The sequence below is a fragment of the Besnoitia besnoiti genome, chromosome I, assembly GCF_002563875.1.
Source record: "Besnoitia besnoiti strain Bb-Ger1 chromosome I, whole genome shotgun sequence".
Taxonomy (NCBI): domain Eukaryota; phylum Apicomplexa; class Conoidasida; order Eucoccidiorida; family Sarcocystidae; genus Besnoitia; species Besnoitia besnoiti.
This window is the reverse complement of record NC_042356.1, coordinates 1,041,148-1,062,472: the sequence shown is the minus strand read 5'-3', so window position 1 is coordinate 1,062,472 and position 21,325 is coordinate 1,041,148. Positions and strand designations below refer to the sequence as shown.

Genomic DNA, 21,325 nt, shown 5'->3' with positions numbered 1-21,325 from the left:
CCCTCATTGAGTCCCTCGTCTCCCTGCACATAACTGCGTCGAGAGCTTCGGCGAAAGGGGCGAAACATTTGAAACAATCCTCTCTGTCAACTTTTGTGCAATATGCAAAGTGCCTAAACCACCATTCACGCCACATTTTGATGAGGAATCTCCGATGTTGAATGCGACCAGTTCCCCCGCACAAAGACGGCTTCGTCGTTTCGTGACATAGCTAACAGACTATTCAGTCACCAGGAGCTGCAGTCTGCACTGCTATGCCTTGGCGCCCTTTTTTATACGGAAACCTGCTCCTCCGCCTCTCCTTTCCACTTGCGGTACTCCGTGTCGTGGTGGAACTTGCTCATGTTCATGAAGAATGGATGGTAGGGCAGGTAGTCCTCCACGATCCAGTTGGGGCCACGCTCCTGAGGACGCGCATACGCCACGCAGAAGGGAACACCATCACTCCCAGACCCGTCCACGTGGGTGATTTTCCCAAATTTTCGGAAAAGTTTACGGCAAATGCCCTGCATGCAGTACAGGAGAGAATCTCGGCAAAAAACACCTCACATTCCACCACGGAATGATAGAGAAACACCTGGAACGTACCTTGCGTCTGCGATCCAGGTAGCGGGTGCATGGGTTGGAGTTTTCCGCTCTGTCACGCTCCTTGCTCGCCAGCATCCACTCAATCGTGAACCGCTTAGGCCGGATGCCTGAAAAATGAACGGCAGGAGATACATGAGAGTTTAACCCTACAATTCCACTTGCAGGCGATGAAAAGTATGCGGCTCGTGGAGAATACATCCCGTACCGCGCACCAGGCCAAAATAGGTATGTAAGTACAGGCACATATGAATAAAAAGCCCCATACAGTTACAATGAGTTTGAGACACAACAATCCATGCACCATGCTCCTGAGCACGAGAGACCCGGAGTCTCGAGCCTAAACCAATAAGCAATCTGAAATGCTTATTGGTTTAGGCTCGAGACTCCCGCGCGACTAAATGAGAGGTTTCTGAGAGGTTTAGCTGCGAATTACTAGTGGCCATGCAGCCGACAAGGAACTATCTGCTTGTTTCGCAGAAGTACACAGATTGTGTAAGGGGGACGGTACCTACCGTAGAGGCCGACACTGCTGAAGACAAAGGTAAGGAAAGTGACCAACAGAAAAGCTGGGAGGGCAATAACAGCGGTGTGGTACTGGAGAAGCCAGGCTCTGCGCACGAAACAATGATACACATAACCACACAAAGAAAAATTGCTCCAGTCCGTTTCTTGGACCTCGTGGATACTAGGCTAACGAGATACAAGCTCTCGCTGCAAGTGAATTCGGCTAGTCAAAACGAAGAGAACCAGAGCAACGTCGTCTGCAGACTTGTTGCTGACAAACACATCAGCTCCTGCTGAACGTTCACATTTGTCACCGAAGAGCTGGACTCAGCTGCAGTTGATGCAGCGGAAACCGCCATCGCATGCATACAGCCGACGTCAAGTTGACTGTTTAAATTTGGTCGCGCTGGCGGAATACCCACGCATTCCTGACACCAAGTTTTGCTGGAATCACGGCAACCGCCGAGACATAAATAAAGCGGTTCTACCACTTCCTCGAATACCAAGGCAGGCCAACCCGTCCTCAAGAGTGTGTGTCAGCCTGTTGTCTTCTCGTATCTTCTTTTCTGCATCGGGACGCGTGTCGGCAACGCAAACGAATATCCTTACTGGAGGGGGCGGGAGTCTCTCGCAAAGACCCCGCGGTAGGCGGTGTGGAAAACTCCAACAGGGACAAAGTACCAGCGTTCCCAGTCGTAGCTGTGGTCATAGCTGATCTGGTTGAGGCGGTAGACCTTGGGTGACCCGTCTGGGTTGTACTCGCGAGGAGGAGGCGACGGAAGCTGTGAGTGGTACGGAAGGTTGGCGATGAATCTCTGCGCGCCGGCCGGGGAGCCGCATCGCACAGAAGGCGAAAAAGCAGACGCCCGACTGAGCAGGCGACTAGCCAACATGTTTGCTTTGGGTGTGTTCACAGAGGATGCACTGCAACAATTTTTACAGGCGAACCACCAGTCCCTCCGGAGTCTTGCGGTGCGCACCGGAGAGCGCCGTAGAAAAAGAGCGACACTAGAAACGAAACCTTTCAACACAACTCCCAAATTACAGAATGCAATACACAGACCGAGACAGAGAACTTGGGATCCTCGCTAGAAATGCGCCTTCCACAGCAGCTTTCGATCCGACCTCACAACCTTTCGTCGGTACAGACCGGCGCATGCAAGAGCGTCCAAAACAATACATGTCAAACCTAGATTCTCGCCCACTGTGCCGGGGAGTCTGGCACCAATCGCTGTTCTGACAGTAGCGCCGCTTGACCGAATGTGGATTCGAATCCGAGATGGTGTTCCTGTTGCGAAGACAAGTCACCCACCAAGTTCATATGCACTGCATCCTTCTCCCTCGGCGTCTTTTTACGAAAGCCAATCTGTGAGAACGGCCGAAAGACTGTCTCGCACGGCCGGCGAGGCCCATCTACGCCTGGAGGACTAGTGAAAAATTGCGTTCTGGCTCGCTGCTCTACTTTGCACACTCAGAATAAAGCAGAAGCGTGAGACGGCGGCGTCTGCCCGCCGGGAAGCGGAGGAAATGAGACGTACTGTTCCCCGCTCAGATCCACAGGACCCACTCGGCCTCTGCCGTCCGACTGCCAGCCAAGCAGGCAAGGCGAGCGTTGCAAACGCAGTGGTACCGTGGACAGCTGTGTGCCGATGTCGGCGCCTGTAAGCTAGAGATTGCTTTCTGCACTGTAGTGCCACAGAAGAGGTACTTGATGTGCCTGCGGCTCGCAGAGTCTGAGACGATTCGAAGGGGGCGCGTCGCGCCGTAGCGCCTACCGCAGCTTCACAGCTCGTCACACTCCACTGTTTAGCGTCTCTACCTTCAGGATTCACGGCACTGCCGGCGTACCTTACACCTAAGAACTCGTGTGCCGCAGCTGCCGGAGATGATGCTTATTCAGACGTGCTTGTCATAATTCGCTGCCAGGCCTTTTCTGGGGGTCCACCGTCGGCCGAGGCACACAGCTGTCTAGAACAGGGCCACAGTTGGCGGTTCAGGTGGCGTCTTAGTCATCAGTTTACAGTACCGAATTCTCTCGGGACCGTTAGCGTCTGGTTGGGAGTCCAATGGGTAAAAAACGATGCCATCGGCGACTGAGGTTGTCACATAGAGCGATCTCACTAGTCGGAACTCAATATTTTTGCGTGAAGCAACTCCCCTTCGACTAACTTGTCCCTGAGAACTGCAGCAAGAGTGGACGTCAGATGTGTGCCTTTATATCTGCCAGCAACAAAGACCCCTAGCGACGATAGTTCCATAGTTCGCAGTACGTGGCAGATGAGCCCTGCCTTGACTACATTGAAGCAGCGTATCTGCGGTATCCACGCCGCTTCAGACTGCGGTGATCGTCCGTGCCGATCATTCACGGCATGCATCGGGCATACTGGCACGCTGATCAAGGGAATGAACCGGAGCCCCGCCGCTGCTCGCTCGACCTCTGCCGTGGAGTGTACTTCCTCATCCTCGTTTGAGGATCGTCGCCAATCACCGGCTCGCTGGAATACAAAAACTCGATCAAGGGCCGATTATGTTCAGCCGAGGAGTCTTCAGTCGATGTGGAAACTCAATGACAGGAAAATTATATTCCAAGCCTTCACTCAAACTGGCAGATCCGCGCTAAAATCCATCACGTATACCCCGTCCTTTCCTCGGCGCGAGCTCACGCATACCTGCGCATTCACGGAACCACAACACACCAGCCCCAGATGACCTTTTTTTAGCGTCACCCCGTGCCGATCTTACTGTGTCTAATGGCGGGCGAGTGAAGCCCGTAATATCCACGAGAATACACTACAGGACAGGGACTTTTCGACGAGGTCGTACTGCGACTTCCGGTACACCCTTCGGCTGCAGAAGACCCTGAGTCTTTGCGATCACAAGGAAGCTTCCCTACAACTCCCGAAACAAAATACTACTGATTTTCGTAGACACTGAAACTTACCAGGCAGAAAGCCGCATTCGCATGCAGTTCTATCACGGGCCCATCGTACTGAACCGTGCAGACCGACTTGGTGCACTGCCGAAGATCCCAGAGCTGCAAGGTAATCGAAACGATGCGTCACTCCACGGATTCGGCTAGCAATCCAACACTGCTACTGCCCGTGAAGCTCCCAGTGCATTCATCAGGCGTCCCGCTGAACGGGAGAGCTGGTTCAAATCTGGATGCAGGTGTGAGGCATCTGATCAGCGGGAAGAAAATAGAATGTCTCGAGGTATGTGTATTCTCACCTTGACAACGCCGTCTGTATCTCCTGTTAAGAGCGTGCGCTGGTCAGGCCCCGCGGCAGCAATGCTGCTGATGCGGCTGTGGTGCTCAAGCAGAGTCAATTGGCGCTCTGTGCGAAGCAAATGAAAAAAAAAGTGAGAGACGCCCTCAATCCTTCTAGCGCCTCCAGGCGAAGGGTAATTTACTACATCGCGGCGTATCCACATGTACTGGGGACGCTGGTGCTAGGCTGTATTCGAGAACTTCTGTATGATCCGTTATCATATGAATGGTAGCCACCCGATTGATACAACCGCGTCAATACTCCCCCGCTGTTTGAAAAAAAGGGGAGCTTGTTCGGCCTTGCTAATAATCACCGTAAACTCAGACACGACCATGCCTCCGAATCAACACAGCCTTTTCTGCTATGGAACATCGTCTCGCCGCAGCAGACTCTCCGGAACCATTTGAGCGTCCCGTCACGAGCGTCTCATGCACTACCCGCCCGAATCAACTCCCCATTTTGCCAGCAGACGTCGAGTCCATCGCAAAAGTGAACGGAGCGTCCAACATCTCATTGGCAAAGGAACACTGCCTTGAGAATCGCAGCCGCGATTTGTGCACAAGCACTCTTACTTCTACCACACAAACGCCCTGGCGCTTCTGTTTGCAAAAACAGACTGTGTTTGCATCCACACTGCCCGACTCTATTCCACTCGGAGAAGCGACTTAATCCGCTGGCATTCTTTGCAAATAGTACTGGTGGTTCGCTGCTTACCTGGATGCAGGCTCGCCGGGGCTCGCTGCCGCACATCCCAAATCTTGACCAGCGCGTCGTAGGAACCGGAGGCGAAAATGTCCGCGTTCTGACGACGTGAGCAGATGCACCCGCATGCATCCGGTTCATTGCAGGGCGTCCTCGCGAGCCAGCGAACAGCTGATACTTCTCCCTCGTGCCTGGCGATTGAAAAGAGTGACGCAGTCACACACTTCCGGGACCGTAAAGAGGAAAATACACGCCTCGTGTGAGCCCATATGCCTGACTGCGGGAAAGCTGGCATGGTGGAAAATCTGCACTTCTATTTGATTGCCGCATGAGTGTCTGTTGTCATCGCCGTACGCACGCAGTTGTGGGAAAGCACATATATAAACAAAAAAGGCACCAATGTGGCACACTATTCAGCTCGGTAGCCTTACGCGTTCAGTCAAATCGAAGAATACATGCATCACAGCTCCTGGGCACTGAAGGCGACCCCAGGTCTGATATACAGACCACCGTATTCTGTGACTGCAGGACACCACTCCCGCGTGATGCCTGGCGTCCACGCGCCCGTTGAGACCGTGTCTATGCACTTCGATATATCCGCCCGTTTTGTTTGAAAAAGTCACAAAATAATGTCTGAAGAATCCCAGTGAGAGCAGCGCGGAATGCAACTATTGCATGTGAGGGCTTTCACAAGCTTATCCCCACCTATAGATATTAACACCGTCACGACAAGCAGCATCCACCTCTCTCCACAGCAGATTGACATCCGTCTGCACCCTTTGGTGTCGGGGCTTTTCATCACTCTACCCACGCGCATACGCGGCAAGGTTCGACACAGGACGAATGGAGCAGGGTCGGGCTCACGACTAGCTCGAGAAAGCATACACACAGAAGCCGAGGGCGCTCCCCAAAGGACAGCCCACGAGTTCGTTCCCTGGACGAGGATCTGCTCACCCTGCGAAAGTCTGCAGCCGGACGAAAGGGTCTACAGCGTAGAGACTGATTGTGTCGTCGCGGCTGCCAGCTAGCACTCGGCAGTCGCCCGTCACGGAATGGGGCCCGGGCGCACGGCCAGCGACGTCCATCGCCAGGATGCCGTCCGCGTGCGCCACAATGACTGCTGCAGCGTCAAGCCGGCTTTGTCCCTCGCAGAGACCCGCGAGGTTCCAGCACACGAACTCGCTGAGTCGCATGCGCAACACACACACAGGGTGACGCATGACGCAGCCCCCCTCTTATAATTCCTAGCGGCGAGACCGGTAGCCCGCATAGATAACCTAGGGGGTGCGTTCGCGAGTGCACCACCTGACGACTTGCCTCTGCCTCCTCTTTGAACAGGAAAACCGGAACCTCGCTCCTCCGCTTGCCGCAAGACGCGTATGCGTGCCACGATCAAAAGTTCGAAGGACGATTCCCCGTACGCGCCGGCAGAAACTCTGTAGGGGTGGCGACGGAGGATGCGCACAGCCTATTCCGAAGCAAAGAATGACACCTGGCTTCCGCAGAGACGGACGCTGTGTGCGCTTTGGCGTGGAGACGAGGCTCTCCAGCCAGGAGGGAGGGAAAAAACCCGCTAGGCTTGCACCATGCTACAGCGCACATGAGCCGGCGGCTCCCCACAGGTCTCTCCTCACCGATGCCATCTGTCAAACCCGAATAGAAGACCCGCGTCGTCAGAGAACGCATACTGGAACTGCAGCTGATGCAGGCCAGCTCCGTCGATGTCGAGAGAGCAGACGAGCTGGAGGCACACCAGACACACGCACATCCGACGCAGACACGCCTCCACTTTTACGCTTCCTTGAGACTCTCATCGATGGGGCGCCACGAGCTCTTTCGCCACTCCTCCCTCTGCGCCTCCCCTGAGTGTGGGGCCTTGTCCCAGGGAGCTCAAAGCACGGACCTCGCCTCTACTAAAAACCCTGTCCTTCACTAGAAACCCTGTCCTTCAAGGAGGTGCCAGCCATCACCAGAGAGACGCGTCTTCCTCACTTGACCGCAGTGGCGGCCTGTGTGAAGTCTAGGCGTCATCGAGCGGGTTATCGTGACTCAGGCTATCGCGCAGGAGTTAGCTTCTCAACAGGCAATTATTCACTGTGAAACAGAGAAACCTCTGGGGCAGCCTATTTCCAGAAAGAAGACATATGCGAAGCAGACGACCCTCCCCCCCCTCCAAGACCCTAGGCGTACGCCTACTGGCCATTCGAGGCCCGATGGCAGCCTAGCCTGGTCAGTACGCCGCCCTTCACCCTTTGTGGAAGGATCAGGTGAACGCCTGCAGCCAAGGCAATGCTCTTTGGTGCTTGCAGAATGCATAGGAATGCCGAATAAATCCTTGTTGTTTGGCTTGTCTTTTTGTCTCACCTGGCCGCTGTGCAGATCATACACTCGCCCTTCACACAGAGGGGAACCTCCAGATCCTGACCACCCCGAGTTGCCGCCGCCGCCGCTCTTCTTCCGGCGCCTGCCGACGCGCCCGCCGCCGAGATCGCAGGCGCCCTCGACGCCGAGAGTGCACGCTATGCGCCCAGTTTCAGTGTGGATTCTGCAGGAGAGGAGCGAGGCTCCGTCTCTGCTGAAGCGTGAAAGATCGTGAACGCGAGGCCGCGAAGCCGCGGCTCCTGCGAAATGCATAGACGAAGACGCAGAGGACCGCCTCTGCCCCTTCGCTAGCCAGCCTCCTGCGGAGGCTGGCCTACTGTTTGCCGCGCCCCCAGAGACAGACAGGAGATCGGTCCAACTGCGCTGGCGATTGCCTTTCTCTCGGAGATTCCCGCACGCCGAAGCTTTGACGCAGGCCTCCCCTGGCGCATCGAGACTCCGTCTGCCTTCCCGGCCTGCTCCTGAGGCAGGTTCAGCGTGGAGTGCAGGCTCGAGGGAGAATGGAGGCGGCGTCGGACAGCACGCCTGTCGCTCCCTCGCCGCTGCGCCCTCATTCGGCGACAGCGCTGGCGACTCCTCCGGCCCCTCGGCGCTGGCTTTCCGCCAAGAGGGGCCGTTTCGCCTGTTCTTCATTTTGTTCCGCCGCCCGCCTCCGCCTCCGCCCGCAGACCCGCCCGCGTGGAGAGGTCCCAGCAGGCTGGAGGCTCCGCCTCCCTCGAACGCACTCAACGCGCTGCGAGAGGCGCCTGAGTCGGAGTTCTCTCTCGCCCCCAGTCCTCCGCCCGCGGAGGACGTCCGGTTTTTGAAGTTGTTTGGTGCACACCCTGTTTGGCTCCACAGATACATTTCGTATGAGTCGAGGTCCGAGATCGCGCCCTCCCGCGCGCTTGCTGGCGGCGCCGCGTCAGTGGATGGCAGACAGGGAGAACTCAGCAGCTTCGACAGCACGTCAGGATGCAGTCGCGGGCCCAGAGAGGGCGAAGGCATCGGCGAGCGACCCTTCTTCTCCTCAGGCTTTCCGCTGCTTCGCAGGTCGCTCTGGCTGTGGCGGTCGGCGCGGCTCGTGAGCGCCCCCCCGCTGGATGAAGGCATGTGTTCGTGGAGAGCCACGCGGTCAGGCGATGCAGTGAAAAAGCATGTCCGCTGCTCGAGGACGTTCCCCAGGCCGCCCTCCACGTAGAAGAATCGTGCCCGGAAGCCCAGATCCGGAAGGCGCGGAGAAGTGTCGCCCTCGTTCGGGTACTCCGCGCGGCCGCTGGTGTCTTCGTCACTGCAGTCATTGCAGAGCTCCCGGTGGCGAGAGCGGCTGCCAGGCCGCCCGCCTGCCGACGAGGCTGACTTCCGACCCTCCGCGCTCTTCTGCCGGAGGCGGTCCACGGGTGACGGGCACCAGGGCTTCTCCCCTCTGTCTCCTCTCGTCTCCTCCGGCACCGTAGAGCAAGAGAGTGATGCGCATTTGGCCGTCGCCTCCACTCGATGGAGCATGCCTTCGTCCACGCCTGCGGCGAGAGAAGGGAGATCGCACGCGCTAGAGAGTGCAGAGCTCAACTCTGTCTCCTGCGCCGAAAACTCGCGGGAAGTCTCTCCGCTCTGGCCGCAAGAAAGCTCGCTCGACAAACCCCGTGGGGTGTCCCCAGCGGCGGCGGAGTCTCCGCGGCTGGGTGAGGACCCTCCAGGACCCCGGAGCTCCGTTCCCGCTGCAGAAGAACGTCGTGACCTGCGCCGTTGGAGTTTCGTGGAAAACACAGACTGCAAGGAATGGCAGGAGCATAGGGGCGACTGATAAGTGGGATGCAGAGCGACGGAGAGGAGCGAGTGGTCGCCTGCCTGAAGCAGAAACCGCTGGCATCGGCCTGTGGACCAGTTGTGCTGGGTGCGGGAACTCCAGAGGAACTGCCGCCTCCACACGCCGCCGCTGTGGAGCCCTATCCCCCAACTCAGCGGAGGCGTCGTCCGCGGACATCCCGCTGTCTCGAGACCGTCTTCCGAGTTCAGCGGGTGCGGACCTCGCGCCGACGCGTCTGAAGGCAAGTCCTCCTCCACGTCCCCTGCGTGTGCTTCGCCGGTTCCCTCGCCAGACGACGCCTGACCGCCGCCGCCCTGAAGAGAGTGCAGAGGCACCCGGCGGGGGTGGGGAGACGCCACATCCGCGTCCTCGAAACACGAAGGAGGTGCACTGGGCTCGTCAGAGGCTGCGGTCCCCCTCTCCGCCTGCGAGGCGCGTGCGCCTTCTCCGCTTGCGCCGCGGGCCTCGCTGCTGAAGAGGCCGAGCGCGAACGCACAGGGCAGGGCGTCGGGAGGCGCCTGCGTATGCGGCCAGAAGTGAAACCGCCGCTCTAGCCACCAGGCGTACCAGAGGGGCTCGAGGCTCTCAACCGCCAGGGCCCCCCTGCATGCGACGGAGACAGCAGACACTGCAGCGGCCTCTCGCGGCCCGCAGTACGACAAGAGACACCGCAGGACATCTTCGCTCAACAGCACGTCGAGAGCCGCCCATCGGCACGCTGGCGGAAGCGCGCTCGTCTCCGCGGCTGCGCGGCCGCCCCCCCCCCCGCGCGAGAGAGCGGCCGAGACTGGGCGGCCTTGAGGCTGTCTGCGACTCCGCAGAGGCGTGGATCCCCGTCTGCGGTCCGCGCATCCTGATCGCTTGCTTCTGGTCGCGCCCCAGTCTGCTGAGGCTTCGCGGCATTGGGTCGGCGGAGACGGGTGAGAGGACGCTAACGAGGCGCGCTGGAGCGCTCCCCTCGCGGCCTCCCCACTGCCTTTGGCACTCCGCGGCGAAGGATTCTCGTCTGACAGCGAGCGCGCCGGAAACGCAGTCGGCGACGCGCTTCTCTCGAACGCTCGGGAAGGAGAAAACTCTCGCCGAAGCTCTTCGAGAGAGAGAGGCAAATCTGCGCCCGCGGAGTCAAAGGGCCGCCGTGACGGCATTGAGACGGCGCCGTTCTAGAGGCAGTGCGAAGGAAAACACCCAACAGAGGGCGAACGCGCACAGGAAGACGGGGAAAGACAACCTGCCTTTCCAGCTCGCCGGACTCGCCGCAGGAAGGGGCGAAAGCTCCGCTTCCCACGAAGGCCCGCGAGCAGAGTCACCGCGCGGAAAGCTGCAATCGACAGGCGTCTTCTGCTCAGTCCATTGAGGGGGACAGGGGCTTTCGGGGCTCTGAGAAGAACTTTTTGAAACTGAGACGGAGCCGCGGGCAGAGAACGCATCCCCAGTTTCCTACGGGAAAGCGAGCGGCGCCCGATGCTGACATGCGCTGCATTCACGTAGGGACCTTGACCTGCCGCGCCACTCGGAGTTCCTCGGCTTAGCAGAGGAGGTGCACACACTGTCGGGGAAGCTCCGGAGACCAACGAGAGAGTTCAGGACGATAATGCGGGGAGGAACGAGCGGTAAGGCACACAGAGAGGGGCCTTCTGCGGACGCTGCGCTCGGATGCGCCCAGCACGAACTCCACTCTGGGGCTCCGAAGACTGCGGGGGCGAAAACTCTTTGCTGGAGGCTCCGAAATGCAGGTGCGCGCTTTCATTTCACCTCAGTGACGCGCACGAGTCCTCAAGAACCGGCAACAGCAACTCGGAGTACGTCACGCCGCCAGAAGCGGAAGCGCGGCAGCAGCGTCGAGGCGACCCCCTTTTTGGATGCTTCTGTTGAGCAGAAGGAAGGAGGGGCACTCGAGAAGATCTGTCTTTCAGGGAAGCAGAGCAAAGGAGAGAAACCTCTCGGTTCCACCTGCAAGGAAGAGAAACGCGGACACAAGTGCCGCGGCAGATCTGCTTTGCGCAGGGGAGACACCTGAATCGCGCGCGGCCGCAGGGCATAAGCAAGAAACGAAGAGCGACAAGGCGCCTGTGGACTATTAATCGTTTGCAGGGAGACCACATACTTTTTGACTGTTGAAAACGAAGCAAGGATGAGTGGAGAAAGGGCAGTCGCTCGCGACGAGCTGAAATTCCTGCCCTGTTTTGCACGTCCTCTCCTCCGTTGCCCGCGCCCATCTGGTAGCAGCTGTCTCCAGCCGCTGTCTCGTCAAAGTCTTGAGAACGGCGCTTCCGAGCTGACGTGCTTCTTTCCTGGATATAGTCTCCATCAAAGCAAACTGTGTAGAGCGACCACACGGGGATCTGTTGAAACGTGCTGGAATCGGCATCGTATCCAGTCCTGTGTATTTTCGCCCCTCGCCGGCTATTGATAGATGCAGACACGGAAACCGCCCCTTCACCCTGGTGGGTATCGCCCTGTCGTCTTCTCAAACTGTCCAAGATCTTTAGGAACCTGACTTTTCCCGCGCCGGTGGTCCAGTCTCTGCTATTGTCTCGCAGTTTTTTGGAGGCATACCCCTGTTTTCTATATGGAGTCAGGGCAACAGACGGTCTCTTGCGCACCAGCTGAGGGAACGCCGCCGTCTCGCTTGCCAGGGCCCTACGGTTCGTCTCCCGTATGGCAAATGCAGTCGCGCGCCTCTTCTTGTTGTCTTCTCTGAACAGTCGTCATAAATGCATTGAATAAAAAGAGACTTCTCTTTGTCACGTCGGTGGGCGCCAGTGTGCGCCGCTGCACACACGCGCGGACTCGGACTCGTCCAGCGATGCCGGGGCGCGCGCGCGCGTGGAATTTCTCAAAAGCACGCGGCCTGTGCTTCTACCTGTCTCCTTCTTTCTCTCCTGATATTCACCACTGACTACTTTGACCGGCAGCTCGCTCTGTCTTTCAAGAGCTGGAGCCCAGGACGGAGGCGCGGCCAGCCGACGGCACTTAGGCTGCCCTCTGTCTGACAGCCGGGCAGTCCCTTCTGAAGCCCCAGACTTGAAATTCTCGCTCTCGAGAACTGCTCCTACTCTCCGCTCCCCGTGACGCTTGGGCGTCTCCTTTCCATATACCTGGTTGCACAGCTTCAGCTGTGTCCTGCGCCTTCCGCGCGAATTCCCCATAGCGCAGCGATACCGCGGAAACGGCAACGCGGAGGCCCCCTCAGAGCGAGAGCGAGCTCATGCTCGGGGCAGAGGTCAAGGAAGCCTCCAGCGCCTGGGGGCGTGCTCGCGATGAGCGCGTCCCGACGGGCACGGCATACAACGATGCACGCAACTGCGCGGTCAGAGGCCCTGCTGTTGCCCGCTACAGCGCACCCCATACCCCCCCTTCCTCGATGCCAAGATCCCGCGGCGTCTCGCGGACTTCTGGAGAGGCTGACGACAGCGACTCCCGGTCTACCTTTGGGGAGAAAGAGGCGCCTAGACTTCCGGCTGGACGCGCCTCCGCGGCGGCGTCTCACCGCCTCTCGTTTGTGGAAGACCGCGAACGAAGATACTCGCGCAAGGCTTCGAGCGAAGGGATGCAGGCTGCAAATTACAGCTCAGAGCGGCATGCGGACGCGCCGCATATCACTGACCTCCACCCACGTTCTGCGAGCCACCTCCCAAAAAGGGGAAACGTCGGCGGCACAATGGAGACAGCTCCGGCTTTCCCTGCGCCTGGCGAGGCGTCCACAGCGCCGTCCCAGGGGGCTGACAGAAACGGCGCCGCGAGGCGCCTCCAAATGCAGCGCGGGCGCGACCCTTTGGCGTTGATATCGGGGAGCGCCGGCGGCCCTTCTCGCGCCGGACGAGAGGGCGTCGGCGGCATTTCGGGGAGAACAGAGTCTTTGGAGGACTCGGAATTCTGGGGCGTGGGGGGCGCGAGCTTGCCTGCCGCCCTCCAGCAGGTCGCCGGAACCGACAGCCCGCGGACATCGTCGAGCTGCGAAGCGTCAAAAGGCGGCCTGGCGTGGCGAGCTTCAAGCGAGAAGGCGCCCCGGTGGGCGCCAGTCGTGGGTGTGTGTCTGTTTGGGCTGACCTGCGTGGCTGGGGCGACCTACGGCAGCCTGTCATGCTACTTGGCGTCTTACTTGCGGCAAATCGGTCTGCAGGATGTGGGGTTCCAAGAGATTCTGGTTCTTCTCTCTGTTCAGGGGGCGCTTCAAGGTACGCATGACAAGGAGGGGAGCAAAGCGCGCCAGTGCGTGCCAGCCAGGCTCTACGCGGAAGAATGAACTGCAACTTTGAGAAACATGGCCTGCACACACTCTAGGATGCATGCGGCGGTTCGTGGTGAGAATAGGGGTCCGTTTTGCATTTCTTCTAGGCCGGCCTCGCCAGGCCAGAGTAGCAGGCGACTGCGCTGACCCGCTTTGAGGAGGCCGCTCTCTTTCCTCCTTTTCAGCACGTACCGTTTCCGCCTTTCCTGCTTCCGTTGCAGCGCTGGCAGCTCCGCTCTCACTCAAGCTGATCTCCTTCCTCTCTCTGCCTCTCTCTGCTCTCCTCTCTGGGTGGCTGCTCTCCGGCTCCCTCCTGCTTTCCGCTTTCCTGCTGACACCAAGCACCCTCGTGGGCCACCCCCTCCTGTTCTGTTGCACATACGCCGTTGGAGGCGGCATCGGCGCCGGACTTATGCATGGATTGCCGCTCAGAGGCCAACTCTCGCCTGTGTTAGGCGTCGGAGGACGCAGGATGGGAAGCTGCGCAGCCGGTGAGTTTGGTCGACTGCGACTTGAGTTGTCTGCCGCGATCAGGCGTTGCCTTGTTCTGCTCAGCTCCTCTGCGGACTAAACCCTAAATTCTATAGCATTTCAGGCTCCCTGTGTCTGCTTCAGGTCTCTTCTTCGTCCTCCGCATTCTGTAGCATTTCAGGCTCCCTGTGTCTGCTTCAGGTCTCTTCTTCGTCCTCCGCTGCGTGTCAACTGCCGTCCTGCCTCTCCTGCATTCAATCTTTCTCAATCCCGACGACTTGAGCCCCGCGACCCTGTCAGCGGTGCACCCTCTGGAGACCCCGGCGGGCTATGCGAGGCCAAACTCGCAATCGGAGAGGCCCGCTTCCCAAACCATACTAGGCGAGAGATCCTGGCGACTCGGGGAGCGATTTTACCTCCAAGAAGAGATTCTGGCGCGGGTTCCCCTCATGCTTATGGGCACAGGTCTAGCCTTCGCCCTTCTGCAACTCCTGACGTCCGTTCTCATGAGAGAGAGCAAACACGATTGGGAAACCTCATGTCTCCGTGGAGAGTTCATAGGGTGCGAGGTAAGAAGTCACGCATGACGCTTCATGCGCCTCTCCCAGGATGAACGGAGGGACCTGTCTCCTTCGGAAGCCCACGTCTAGCTTGTGGTGACCTACTGCATCCCTTCTTTTGTCACATAAGTCTGGGACCTGTCAAAGCACGAGGGCCTTCCGCGTCTTCTTGAGGCAGCGGTCGCCCAGGCCGGAATACAGACACACCCCCTGGCTCACAGAGGGAACTGCGCAGTGATGGTGACAGGGATACTTGAACAGAAAATCGGGGCTTGCTCCAGTTTTCTGTCCCAAGTGTCCTTCAGTACAACAGCTGGTAGCGACCGCGTGTGGTGTGCTTTCCTCGTGTGTATGGACAGGTTGTCGTGGAAGAGCAGTCCTCTCTGGTTACTGCCGGGGCGATGTGGACCTTCTACGGAGGGACCAGCGCGGAGGCAGGAAGTCCGCGCGCTCCTGCTGGATCTTTCCACAAGTCGCATGCGCAAGCAATAAGGCAAGGCAGCTCAGTTCCTACGGGAAACCCGCTGGACGCGGGGCGATTTCTCGACCGGTCCTCGCGACTGCCAGGTCGCATCGACCAGGCTGTCCTCAAGTACACCCTGATTGCGGCGATAACTGCCCTACACGGAATGGTAAGTCGGGAAGAGGAGCCGGTTTGGGATTGCAGCGCCCTGAATTTGAAATGCCTACATGAAATAGACAAAGGCAACGCGTCGGGCAGGAGAGTGCCGTCACAGAACATGTGGTGATGCCGCTATACCAGAAAAGGGGAAACCCTATGCTACCGGCTGGCGATGTTTTAGCAGGTAGTAGAGAGTGTATGCACTCCGAACACTACTCCACCTTTATAGACTGCCCAGCGTAGCCCTTCAAATTGGGTGCCTCTTTCCTGGAGTTCTTGAAGGTTGTGTGTTTTTTTCAGCAACGCCTGTAAGGGTTGTAGACTTATCAAAGGGACGAAAGCAAGTGAAGGCGCCTTGATTAGAATGTCAGTCCCTCGATTATGGCCGTCCCGCTGATGACTACAGTGTTTTCCGTTGCTGGTGTGCTGCCTTTTTAACAGGCTGTCTTTCTTGTTCAGGCTTCCTGGCGGTTCGTGGGGCAGGAAGACTTTCAAATATCTGACCACGATGTCTCATACATAAATGCAGGCTCAATAGGACTCCTTCTCTGCTTCTCCTTCTACCTCGCTCCATTTTTCGCTTTAGAGGACGCGTGCCCTTCTGCGCCTCAGTCGGTGCACATAGGTGGTGACCGAAGCCGGCTCTCCAGATCGAAGGACATCTCGCGGAAGGGGTTACCTTGGCTGTGGTGCTTGTCCGGATTGGTTCTCGCTGGTGAAAGATTTGCCGCAGGGGCCGGCAGGACTCTGGCCGCTGGCGGAGGGGTTGGGTCACTCTCCGGGGACGGGTTGAATTTTTGGCAGTTTATCAACGGGCACAATCGCTTCGCGGCGAACGCATTGTTTCTGGGCTGGCTCTCCGGTGTGCGGATCCTGGATGCTTGGTGAGTCAGGCACTGCATCGCGAGAGGGATACTCCCGGCTGGGCTAGCATGTTTCGCTGCTTTATCAAGCGGAACCGCCGTGGTGGAGCAACGGACAAGGGGTTCAGGAGTTTCAGGTTGCATTTCTTAGAGACACGCTACAGCAGGAGTAGCTCGCCAATCTTTAGAAGCCCGTACCGCGGTCCGTACCACTTTAGTGTCAAAATATAATTCCGCCACACAGGTAGGCAACTTATGTTGTGGAGTGTTGGTGCCTGCAGCACGACATGGCTGCTATTCCCTTTTGCGCAAAACGTGCTCGGACTGCCTCCATCACAGCTTTTGATAATGCTTTGCACCTCCAAGGCAGCAGGCGCAGGAGTGAGTTCCATGATTACGAAGCAAAGGATTAGTGATTTGTATGCATCATCTCCCTGATTGGCTGTTGTCAAATCGATCCCCACTGTGGGCGCTAGCTAAGGAACAGGCTATGTGGTTTTCTACAGTCGATGTGCCGGTGTAGACTCGAGACGCAAAACAACCGAACAAGTACCCTGCTCTCCAGGGAGACCTGCGGATCCGTCTTCCCGATGAATGGATGTATATCCAGTATATCTATCTATCTATATCTATCTATATCCATCTATCTATATCCATCTATCTATATCTATCTATCTATATCTATCTATATCCATCTCTCTATATCTATCAATCTATATCTATCTATCTATATCTATCAATCTATATATATCTACATATATATATGTAGGCTTGCCGCTGGACGCATCGGTGCCGTTACAGTTTCCCTGTTAGCACGTTGCTCAGAATCTCCTCTTCACGAGGAAGGGGAACGCCACCACCGAAGGAAATGGGCTGGTGTCGCATACTGCCACCCCTGCGTGCGTGTGATGATGCAGGTTCTCGCCTGGCTGGCTTCTTCGTCAGGCTTCTACGCACACAGCGGCATCGGCGGTCTTTGCCTTGTGGCAGGTGGCTCGCTGGTCCTCGCCGGGTTGGTAGCAGCTGCCTTGCATGTCTCTCATCCGAATGCTCCGAAGACCGGCAGGACTTCTACCCCCTGAATTTGATGCTCCTCTCAAGCCGCAGCTAACGTTACTTGCGAAGTTCAGGTTATATTGGAAAATAGTACTTCTGCACGTCGGTATTATCATAAAAAGCTTATGCCCAAACCATTCACGCATGTGTATCTCGTGCGTCCACCCGTGCCGTTTCCGCTTGGGTTATCTGTCCCGGTGAACTCCACTTATGAAGATAAATTGGATCATGTGTCTGCGGGACGTCCTGACCCGTAGCAAATCGTTTCCCGCGTAGCTAAGCGACCACCGTAGGCCTCGCAGTGCTTGTGTGTGTTCCCACCACGTCGCGGGCGCAAGGTACGTGAGAACCATGTGACGAGCGCTTGCGCACTTGGCAGCGGGTGCCGTGCTTCCTCCAGTCTACGGTACAGCTCGTGTCATTCATCAGTAATTTCTAGGAGAAAATCATCGGCACATGCCAGCCGCTATCCCGCCTGTCGCTAAGCGTCTCCTGCTCCAGGAACCACAATCTACACCCGTTCTGCCGTGCTGCCGGGGCTACTACCAGCGGTTTAGAGCGCTCGTAATCAGCAAATTTTGGGACCTCCCTCTCCCGCTAAAACTCGAGTTTTAGCATCCGGCGATGTGATCTGAGGGATCGACGCCACGCCAACGGCAGCTCACAGCGTCCGTAGCACCAGATGCGCGCACGCAAGATTGCCGTGGACGCGCCTCCATCGGATCTCGCCATACGCGGCGGCTTCAATTCAGAGAGAAGAGCTGCACCCCCTGGTTCAACTGACAGTCTTTACTCATCCGCTCCGTTGCCCGCGGCGCGGCGCACGTTGGTGCAGCAGAAGGGCGTCCTAAAGAAGCCCTTCGACCGAGAAGACGAAAGCCGTTTCCAGGTGCCACGTACTACACAGAGACTTTGGAATCAAGATAGAAAAGGAAACACTCGAGTTTAGTGGAGGAACAGAGTGGGCTTTCTCGCGCAGAAGACAGACTTCTTGTCCTTGGGAGTAGGGAAGATGCGGCGGATGGCGGGCAGCTTTAGCTTGCTGTCGAACATCTGGAGCATGTGCGGGCGCTTGCACTGGCTAGCCTTGATCTCTGCAACACGGATGATCTGAGGGAAACAGCAGAACGCAGACGACAGTTTTGTTTACGCTCCATTGCAGACGCAGCGGGTCACAGTCCAACCCCGCGCTACGCAAACAAACACGCTGGCCGCTCTCTCCAGGAAACACGCCCCACAGCAAGCGAGTCACAGCTCCCTGCCAGAGCTGATCATTCCGCCGACGACCGGATTCGAGATCACACCCCTCCCTACACATGCACACATGCATATGCACGACGAAAGCCTGCATGTCGAAGGCTCCGCCGTACCCACTGAACGCCCGCGGACTGCATCGAAGCACTCGTCCCCCCACGCGGCCACGCATCAACCAGCTCTGGAGCTTCGGAGTCCCTAGAGAACGCGGACGCCCTGCAGAGCCCCGCCTAGCCCTCTGCCAGCCTGTTGTCCCCCGAGATGCACCGAGTTCGTACTTTCTGGCTTGTCGCCAGACGCCGTATGGACTGCGCGCAGCTTGTGTCGGAGCTTTACCTGGATGTTGCTGGGGAGGGCGCGGTGCCTGCCGGCCATCTCCGCATACAGCTGAGAGACGGCGCCGTTCTGGCAGATGTCTCTGACCTCCTTGTACATGTTGTGTGTGCCGGTTCGGCTGTCGTAGCGCAGCCAGATGCCGAAGTTCTTCACGAAGGTCGCGCGCTTCTCCTTGATCTCGTTGACAGCCAAGATCTCGCCCGTGCTCTTCTTCACCTTCTTCATTTTCTTCAACAAATACCAGAACTTGGAGACAGCCAGCACCTTGTTCCTGGCGAACAGGCGCATGCGCAGCAGAGGCGGAGACGGCTCCGCTTCTGTCGGCTGCTTGCGCCCGACCACCTGAAACTGGTAGATCTGGAAACAGACAAAAGGCCACATCGAAACCCTATGAAAAGCAAGACACGCAAGCTTCCACGCACACACCACTCAACGCACGTGAACGAACTGCCACACACAGCACCCAGCGTCCGGCTCGGAAACGGGCCGAGGGGGGGCCGCAACCCTAGAAATGTAAAGGCGCGAGCCGCTGGATAGTACGGTTACACAGACACGGAAGTCCGGACTGAGCGAGCGGGTGAGCGGCAGACCGCCTCCGAAACCACTAAACATCTTTTTGAGTCGCAAAACTTTTCACAGCGGCTTCTCCCCAAACCAAGCGCCTGCCGGAAGGCAGTCCGCGGGAGGAACCTCTCGGACGCGGTCTGCGCCAGGTACCTCATCTCTCATGCGAATGAATCTTTACTACCCTCAGATACCCTCGCAGCGGCGATCACCGAAAAAACTAGTCTGGTACCACAATTTTTGAAGCGAGACCTTCACATGAGCAGCTCCCCAGTCTAGTCGCTAAACTTCCTGCCCGCCAGCGTTGCCAACAACGCGACCTTCACGCTGACCCCCGCGCCCACTCCCGACAGCAAAGCCACGGCAAAACGGAAAAACCGCTCAACACTTCTCAACTGAAACATAAGAAACAGGAGAGGGGCACACCCTATTTACGGGGCCGAGGCCCAGATAGTCAAGGCGCTCCCTCCGAGCTCCCGCCCGTTCTACAAATCGACAAAAAAGCAAAATTTACCCAGATGTCCCCCACCGGCAGCTCCAGTGAACAAGCAAACTAAGCGTCCCTTCTTGTTCTCAGAAACGTCCACAGAAAGAAGTCACATCCTTTAGTGACAGCATGTGCAAGCAAACGCGGGAGCTGCATGTGGGTCGACGGCGCCGAAGGGGTCTGCGTTCCACGCAACTTCTGAGCAGTGTTTGGCTAGGCGGACCTACGGAAAAAGTCCCCTCCAATCCCTCCAAGAAAAAAAGCGAAATGGCGGAAACTGGCGAGAAAGAAGCAGGAAGAGCGGACTGTGGCGACGTTTGCCTTCTCTCTGCGGGAGGGCTTTCCCACGTGGCGACAGCCCGGCCGTCTTTCTGCTTGACACTCCATCTCAAAAGAGGGGGAATATCGGACCCGAAAGAGACAGATATAAGGGATGGAAATACAAACGTTGTGCACATTTATGGAATATGAGATGTTTTTTCAAAGCATGCCACTGTCTCTCACCTTCTGTTGCAAGGTCGGATCTGCCTTCATTTTGTCGGCGGGTGTAGGAGACGAAACACAAAGCAGACAGAAAGTAGCGCAGATCCACGCGCAGAAGACAAAACACCAGATGATGAAGTCCTCCGAACTAGTGACTCGGGAGGTTGCTGGTTTTCTGCTGGTACAGGCGTCACCGGCAGAGAGAAACGTCCATCCGAACGCGGCGACGGGCGGCAGAGAATTTGGGAAAACCCGCGCGGGTCGTAGCACGATTCCACCCCACGCCGCGTGACGCTGCATGCATGCGTCCTCACCCCGCATCAACTTGTTTTAGTACGCGATGACAGGGGGAGACATCGACACGGACGAGGCATGTACCGCTACAAACACTTCAGCGACCTAGAAGCATTATGCGTATTTGTACGGCGATAGAGGTCGGTGTTCAAGTAGCATCTCAGGCGGGGCTTCCTTGCAGTCAGCACACGCGTGTGAGGCGCCGGTGAACGGCAGACAGAATATTCAAATTTTCCGATAGGAAGACCAACCCTATTTCGCAGGGACATGCAGCACGGGCTCTCTGCCATCCAGGGGCGCCTATGTGTTTTCGTATGACCCTTTGGAGAAAGTTCCACTTTCACAAACTATCACGCACAGCCAATGGGTGCCGAGTCACGACACACCGACGACGTTCATTTGGGAATGACGCCGAGGGAAGCAATGACAATGTAATACTGAGTTCACCGTTGTTTTCGAATGCCTAATGAGAATAGTTCTTTTTGCATACACGACCATGATTTTTATAGGCAGATTTGCGCCTCAGCCTAGGATGCTGGTGGGCAGTCGTGGTAAGGTAGACGGCAGAGGCTGTCGCACGAACGGTAGTCCAACAACCCCATCACTCACGAAACAACAAGTCGCAACTGTGTGATTTTGTGCTCCCAATGGAGCAGTGGCTCCCACGCTCCATAAGCAGGCGTACCGGTTCAGGCTGCTCATGTGCAAAAGACACAAAAGCCCCTGAGGGGAGCCGGGATTATACCCGGCTGCCTGTTTATTCCCAGACATTGCGCCAACGCCAACAGAGCACTTCTTTCGCAGGTGACCACTGTTGCTGGCGCCCGAGACATGGTGCACAGTATCACCTGCAGATGTGTGAGGTTCAGGTGT

At 57.4% G+C, this 21,325-nt stretch overlaps 4 protein-coding genes across 4 annotated transcripts; 1 reads left to right on the top strand and 3 right to left on the bottom strand.

Annotated features, from left to right (window-relative positions):
- Nucleotides 1-272: 272 nt before the first annotated feature.
- On the bottom strand, nucleotides 273-1,985 carry BESB_001610 (Cg8 family protein; the record flags this gene model as incomplete). Its single annotated transcript, XM_029358916.1, has 4 exons — nucleotides 273-404; nucleotides 589-695; nucleotides 1,101-1,198; nucleotides 1,702-1,985. 4 exons carry the CDS (start codon nucleotides 1,983-1,985, stop codon nucleotides 273-275), a joined length of 621 nt encoding a protein of 206 aa, XP_029221828.1.
- Nucleotides 1,986-3,689: 1,704 nt separating this feature from the next.
- BESB_001600 (WD domain, G-beta repeat-containing protein) lies at nucleotides 3,690-10,376 on the bottom strand (the record flags this gene model as incomplete). Its single annotated transcript, XM_029358915.1, has 7 exons — nucleotides 3,690-3,761; nucleotides 4,034-4,126; nucleotides 4,321-4,427; nucleotides 5,076-5,254; nucleotides 6,018-6,245; nucleotides 6,698-6,804; nucleotides 7,428-10,376. 7 exons carry the CDS (start codon nucleotides 10,374-10,376, stop codon nucleotides 3,690-3,692), a joined length of 3,735 nt encoding a protein of 1,244 aa, XP_029221827.1.
- Nucleotides 10,377-12,439: 2,063 nt separating this feature from the next.
- BESB_001590 (uncharacterized protein) lies at nucleotides 12,440-17,060 on the top strand (the record flags this gene model as incomplete). Its single annotated transcript, XM_029358914.1, has 8 exons — nucleotides 12,440-13,409; nucleotides 13,684-13,953; nucleotides 14,135-14,502; nucleotides 14,853-15,125; nucleotides 15,575-15,740; nucleotides 15,849-15,999; nucleotides 16,260-16,359; nucleotides 16,896-17,060. 8 exons carry the CDS (start codon nucleotides 12,440-12,442, stop codon nucleotides 17,058-17,060), a joined length of 2,463 nt encoding a protein of 820 aa, XP_029221826.1.
- A 919-nt stretch (nucleotides 17,061-17,979) lies between these two features.
- On the bottom strand, nucleotides 17,980-20,209 carry BESB_001580 (ribosomal protein RPL18A; the record flags this gene model as incomplete). The annotated part of the gene is made up of 3 exons (XM_029358913.1): nucleotides 17,980-18,144; nucleotides 18,625-18,981; nucleotides 20,180-20,209. The coding sequence occupies 3 exons, from the start codon at nucleotides 20,207-20,209 to the stop codon at nucleotides 17,980-17,982; spliced, it is 552 nt and encodes a 183-aa protein (XP_029221825.1).
- Nucleotides 20,210-21,325: the final 1,116 nt, after the last annotated feature.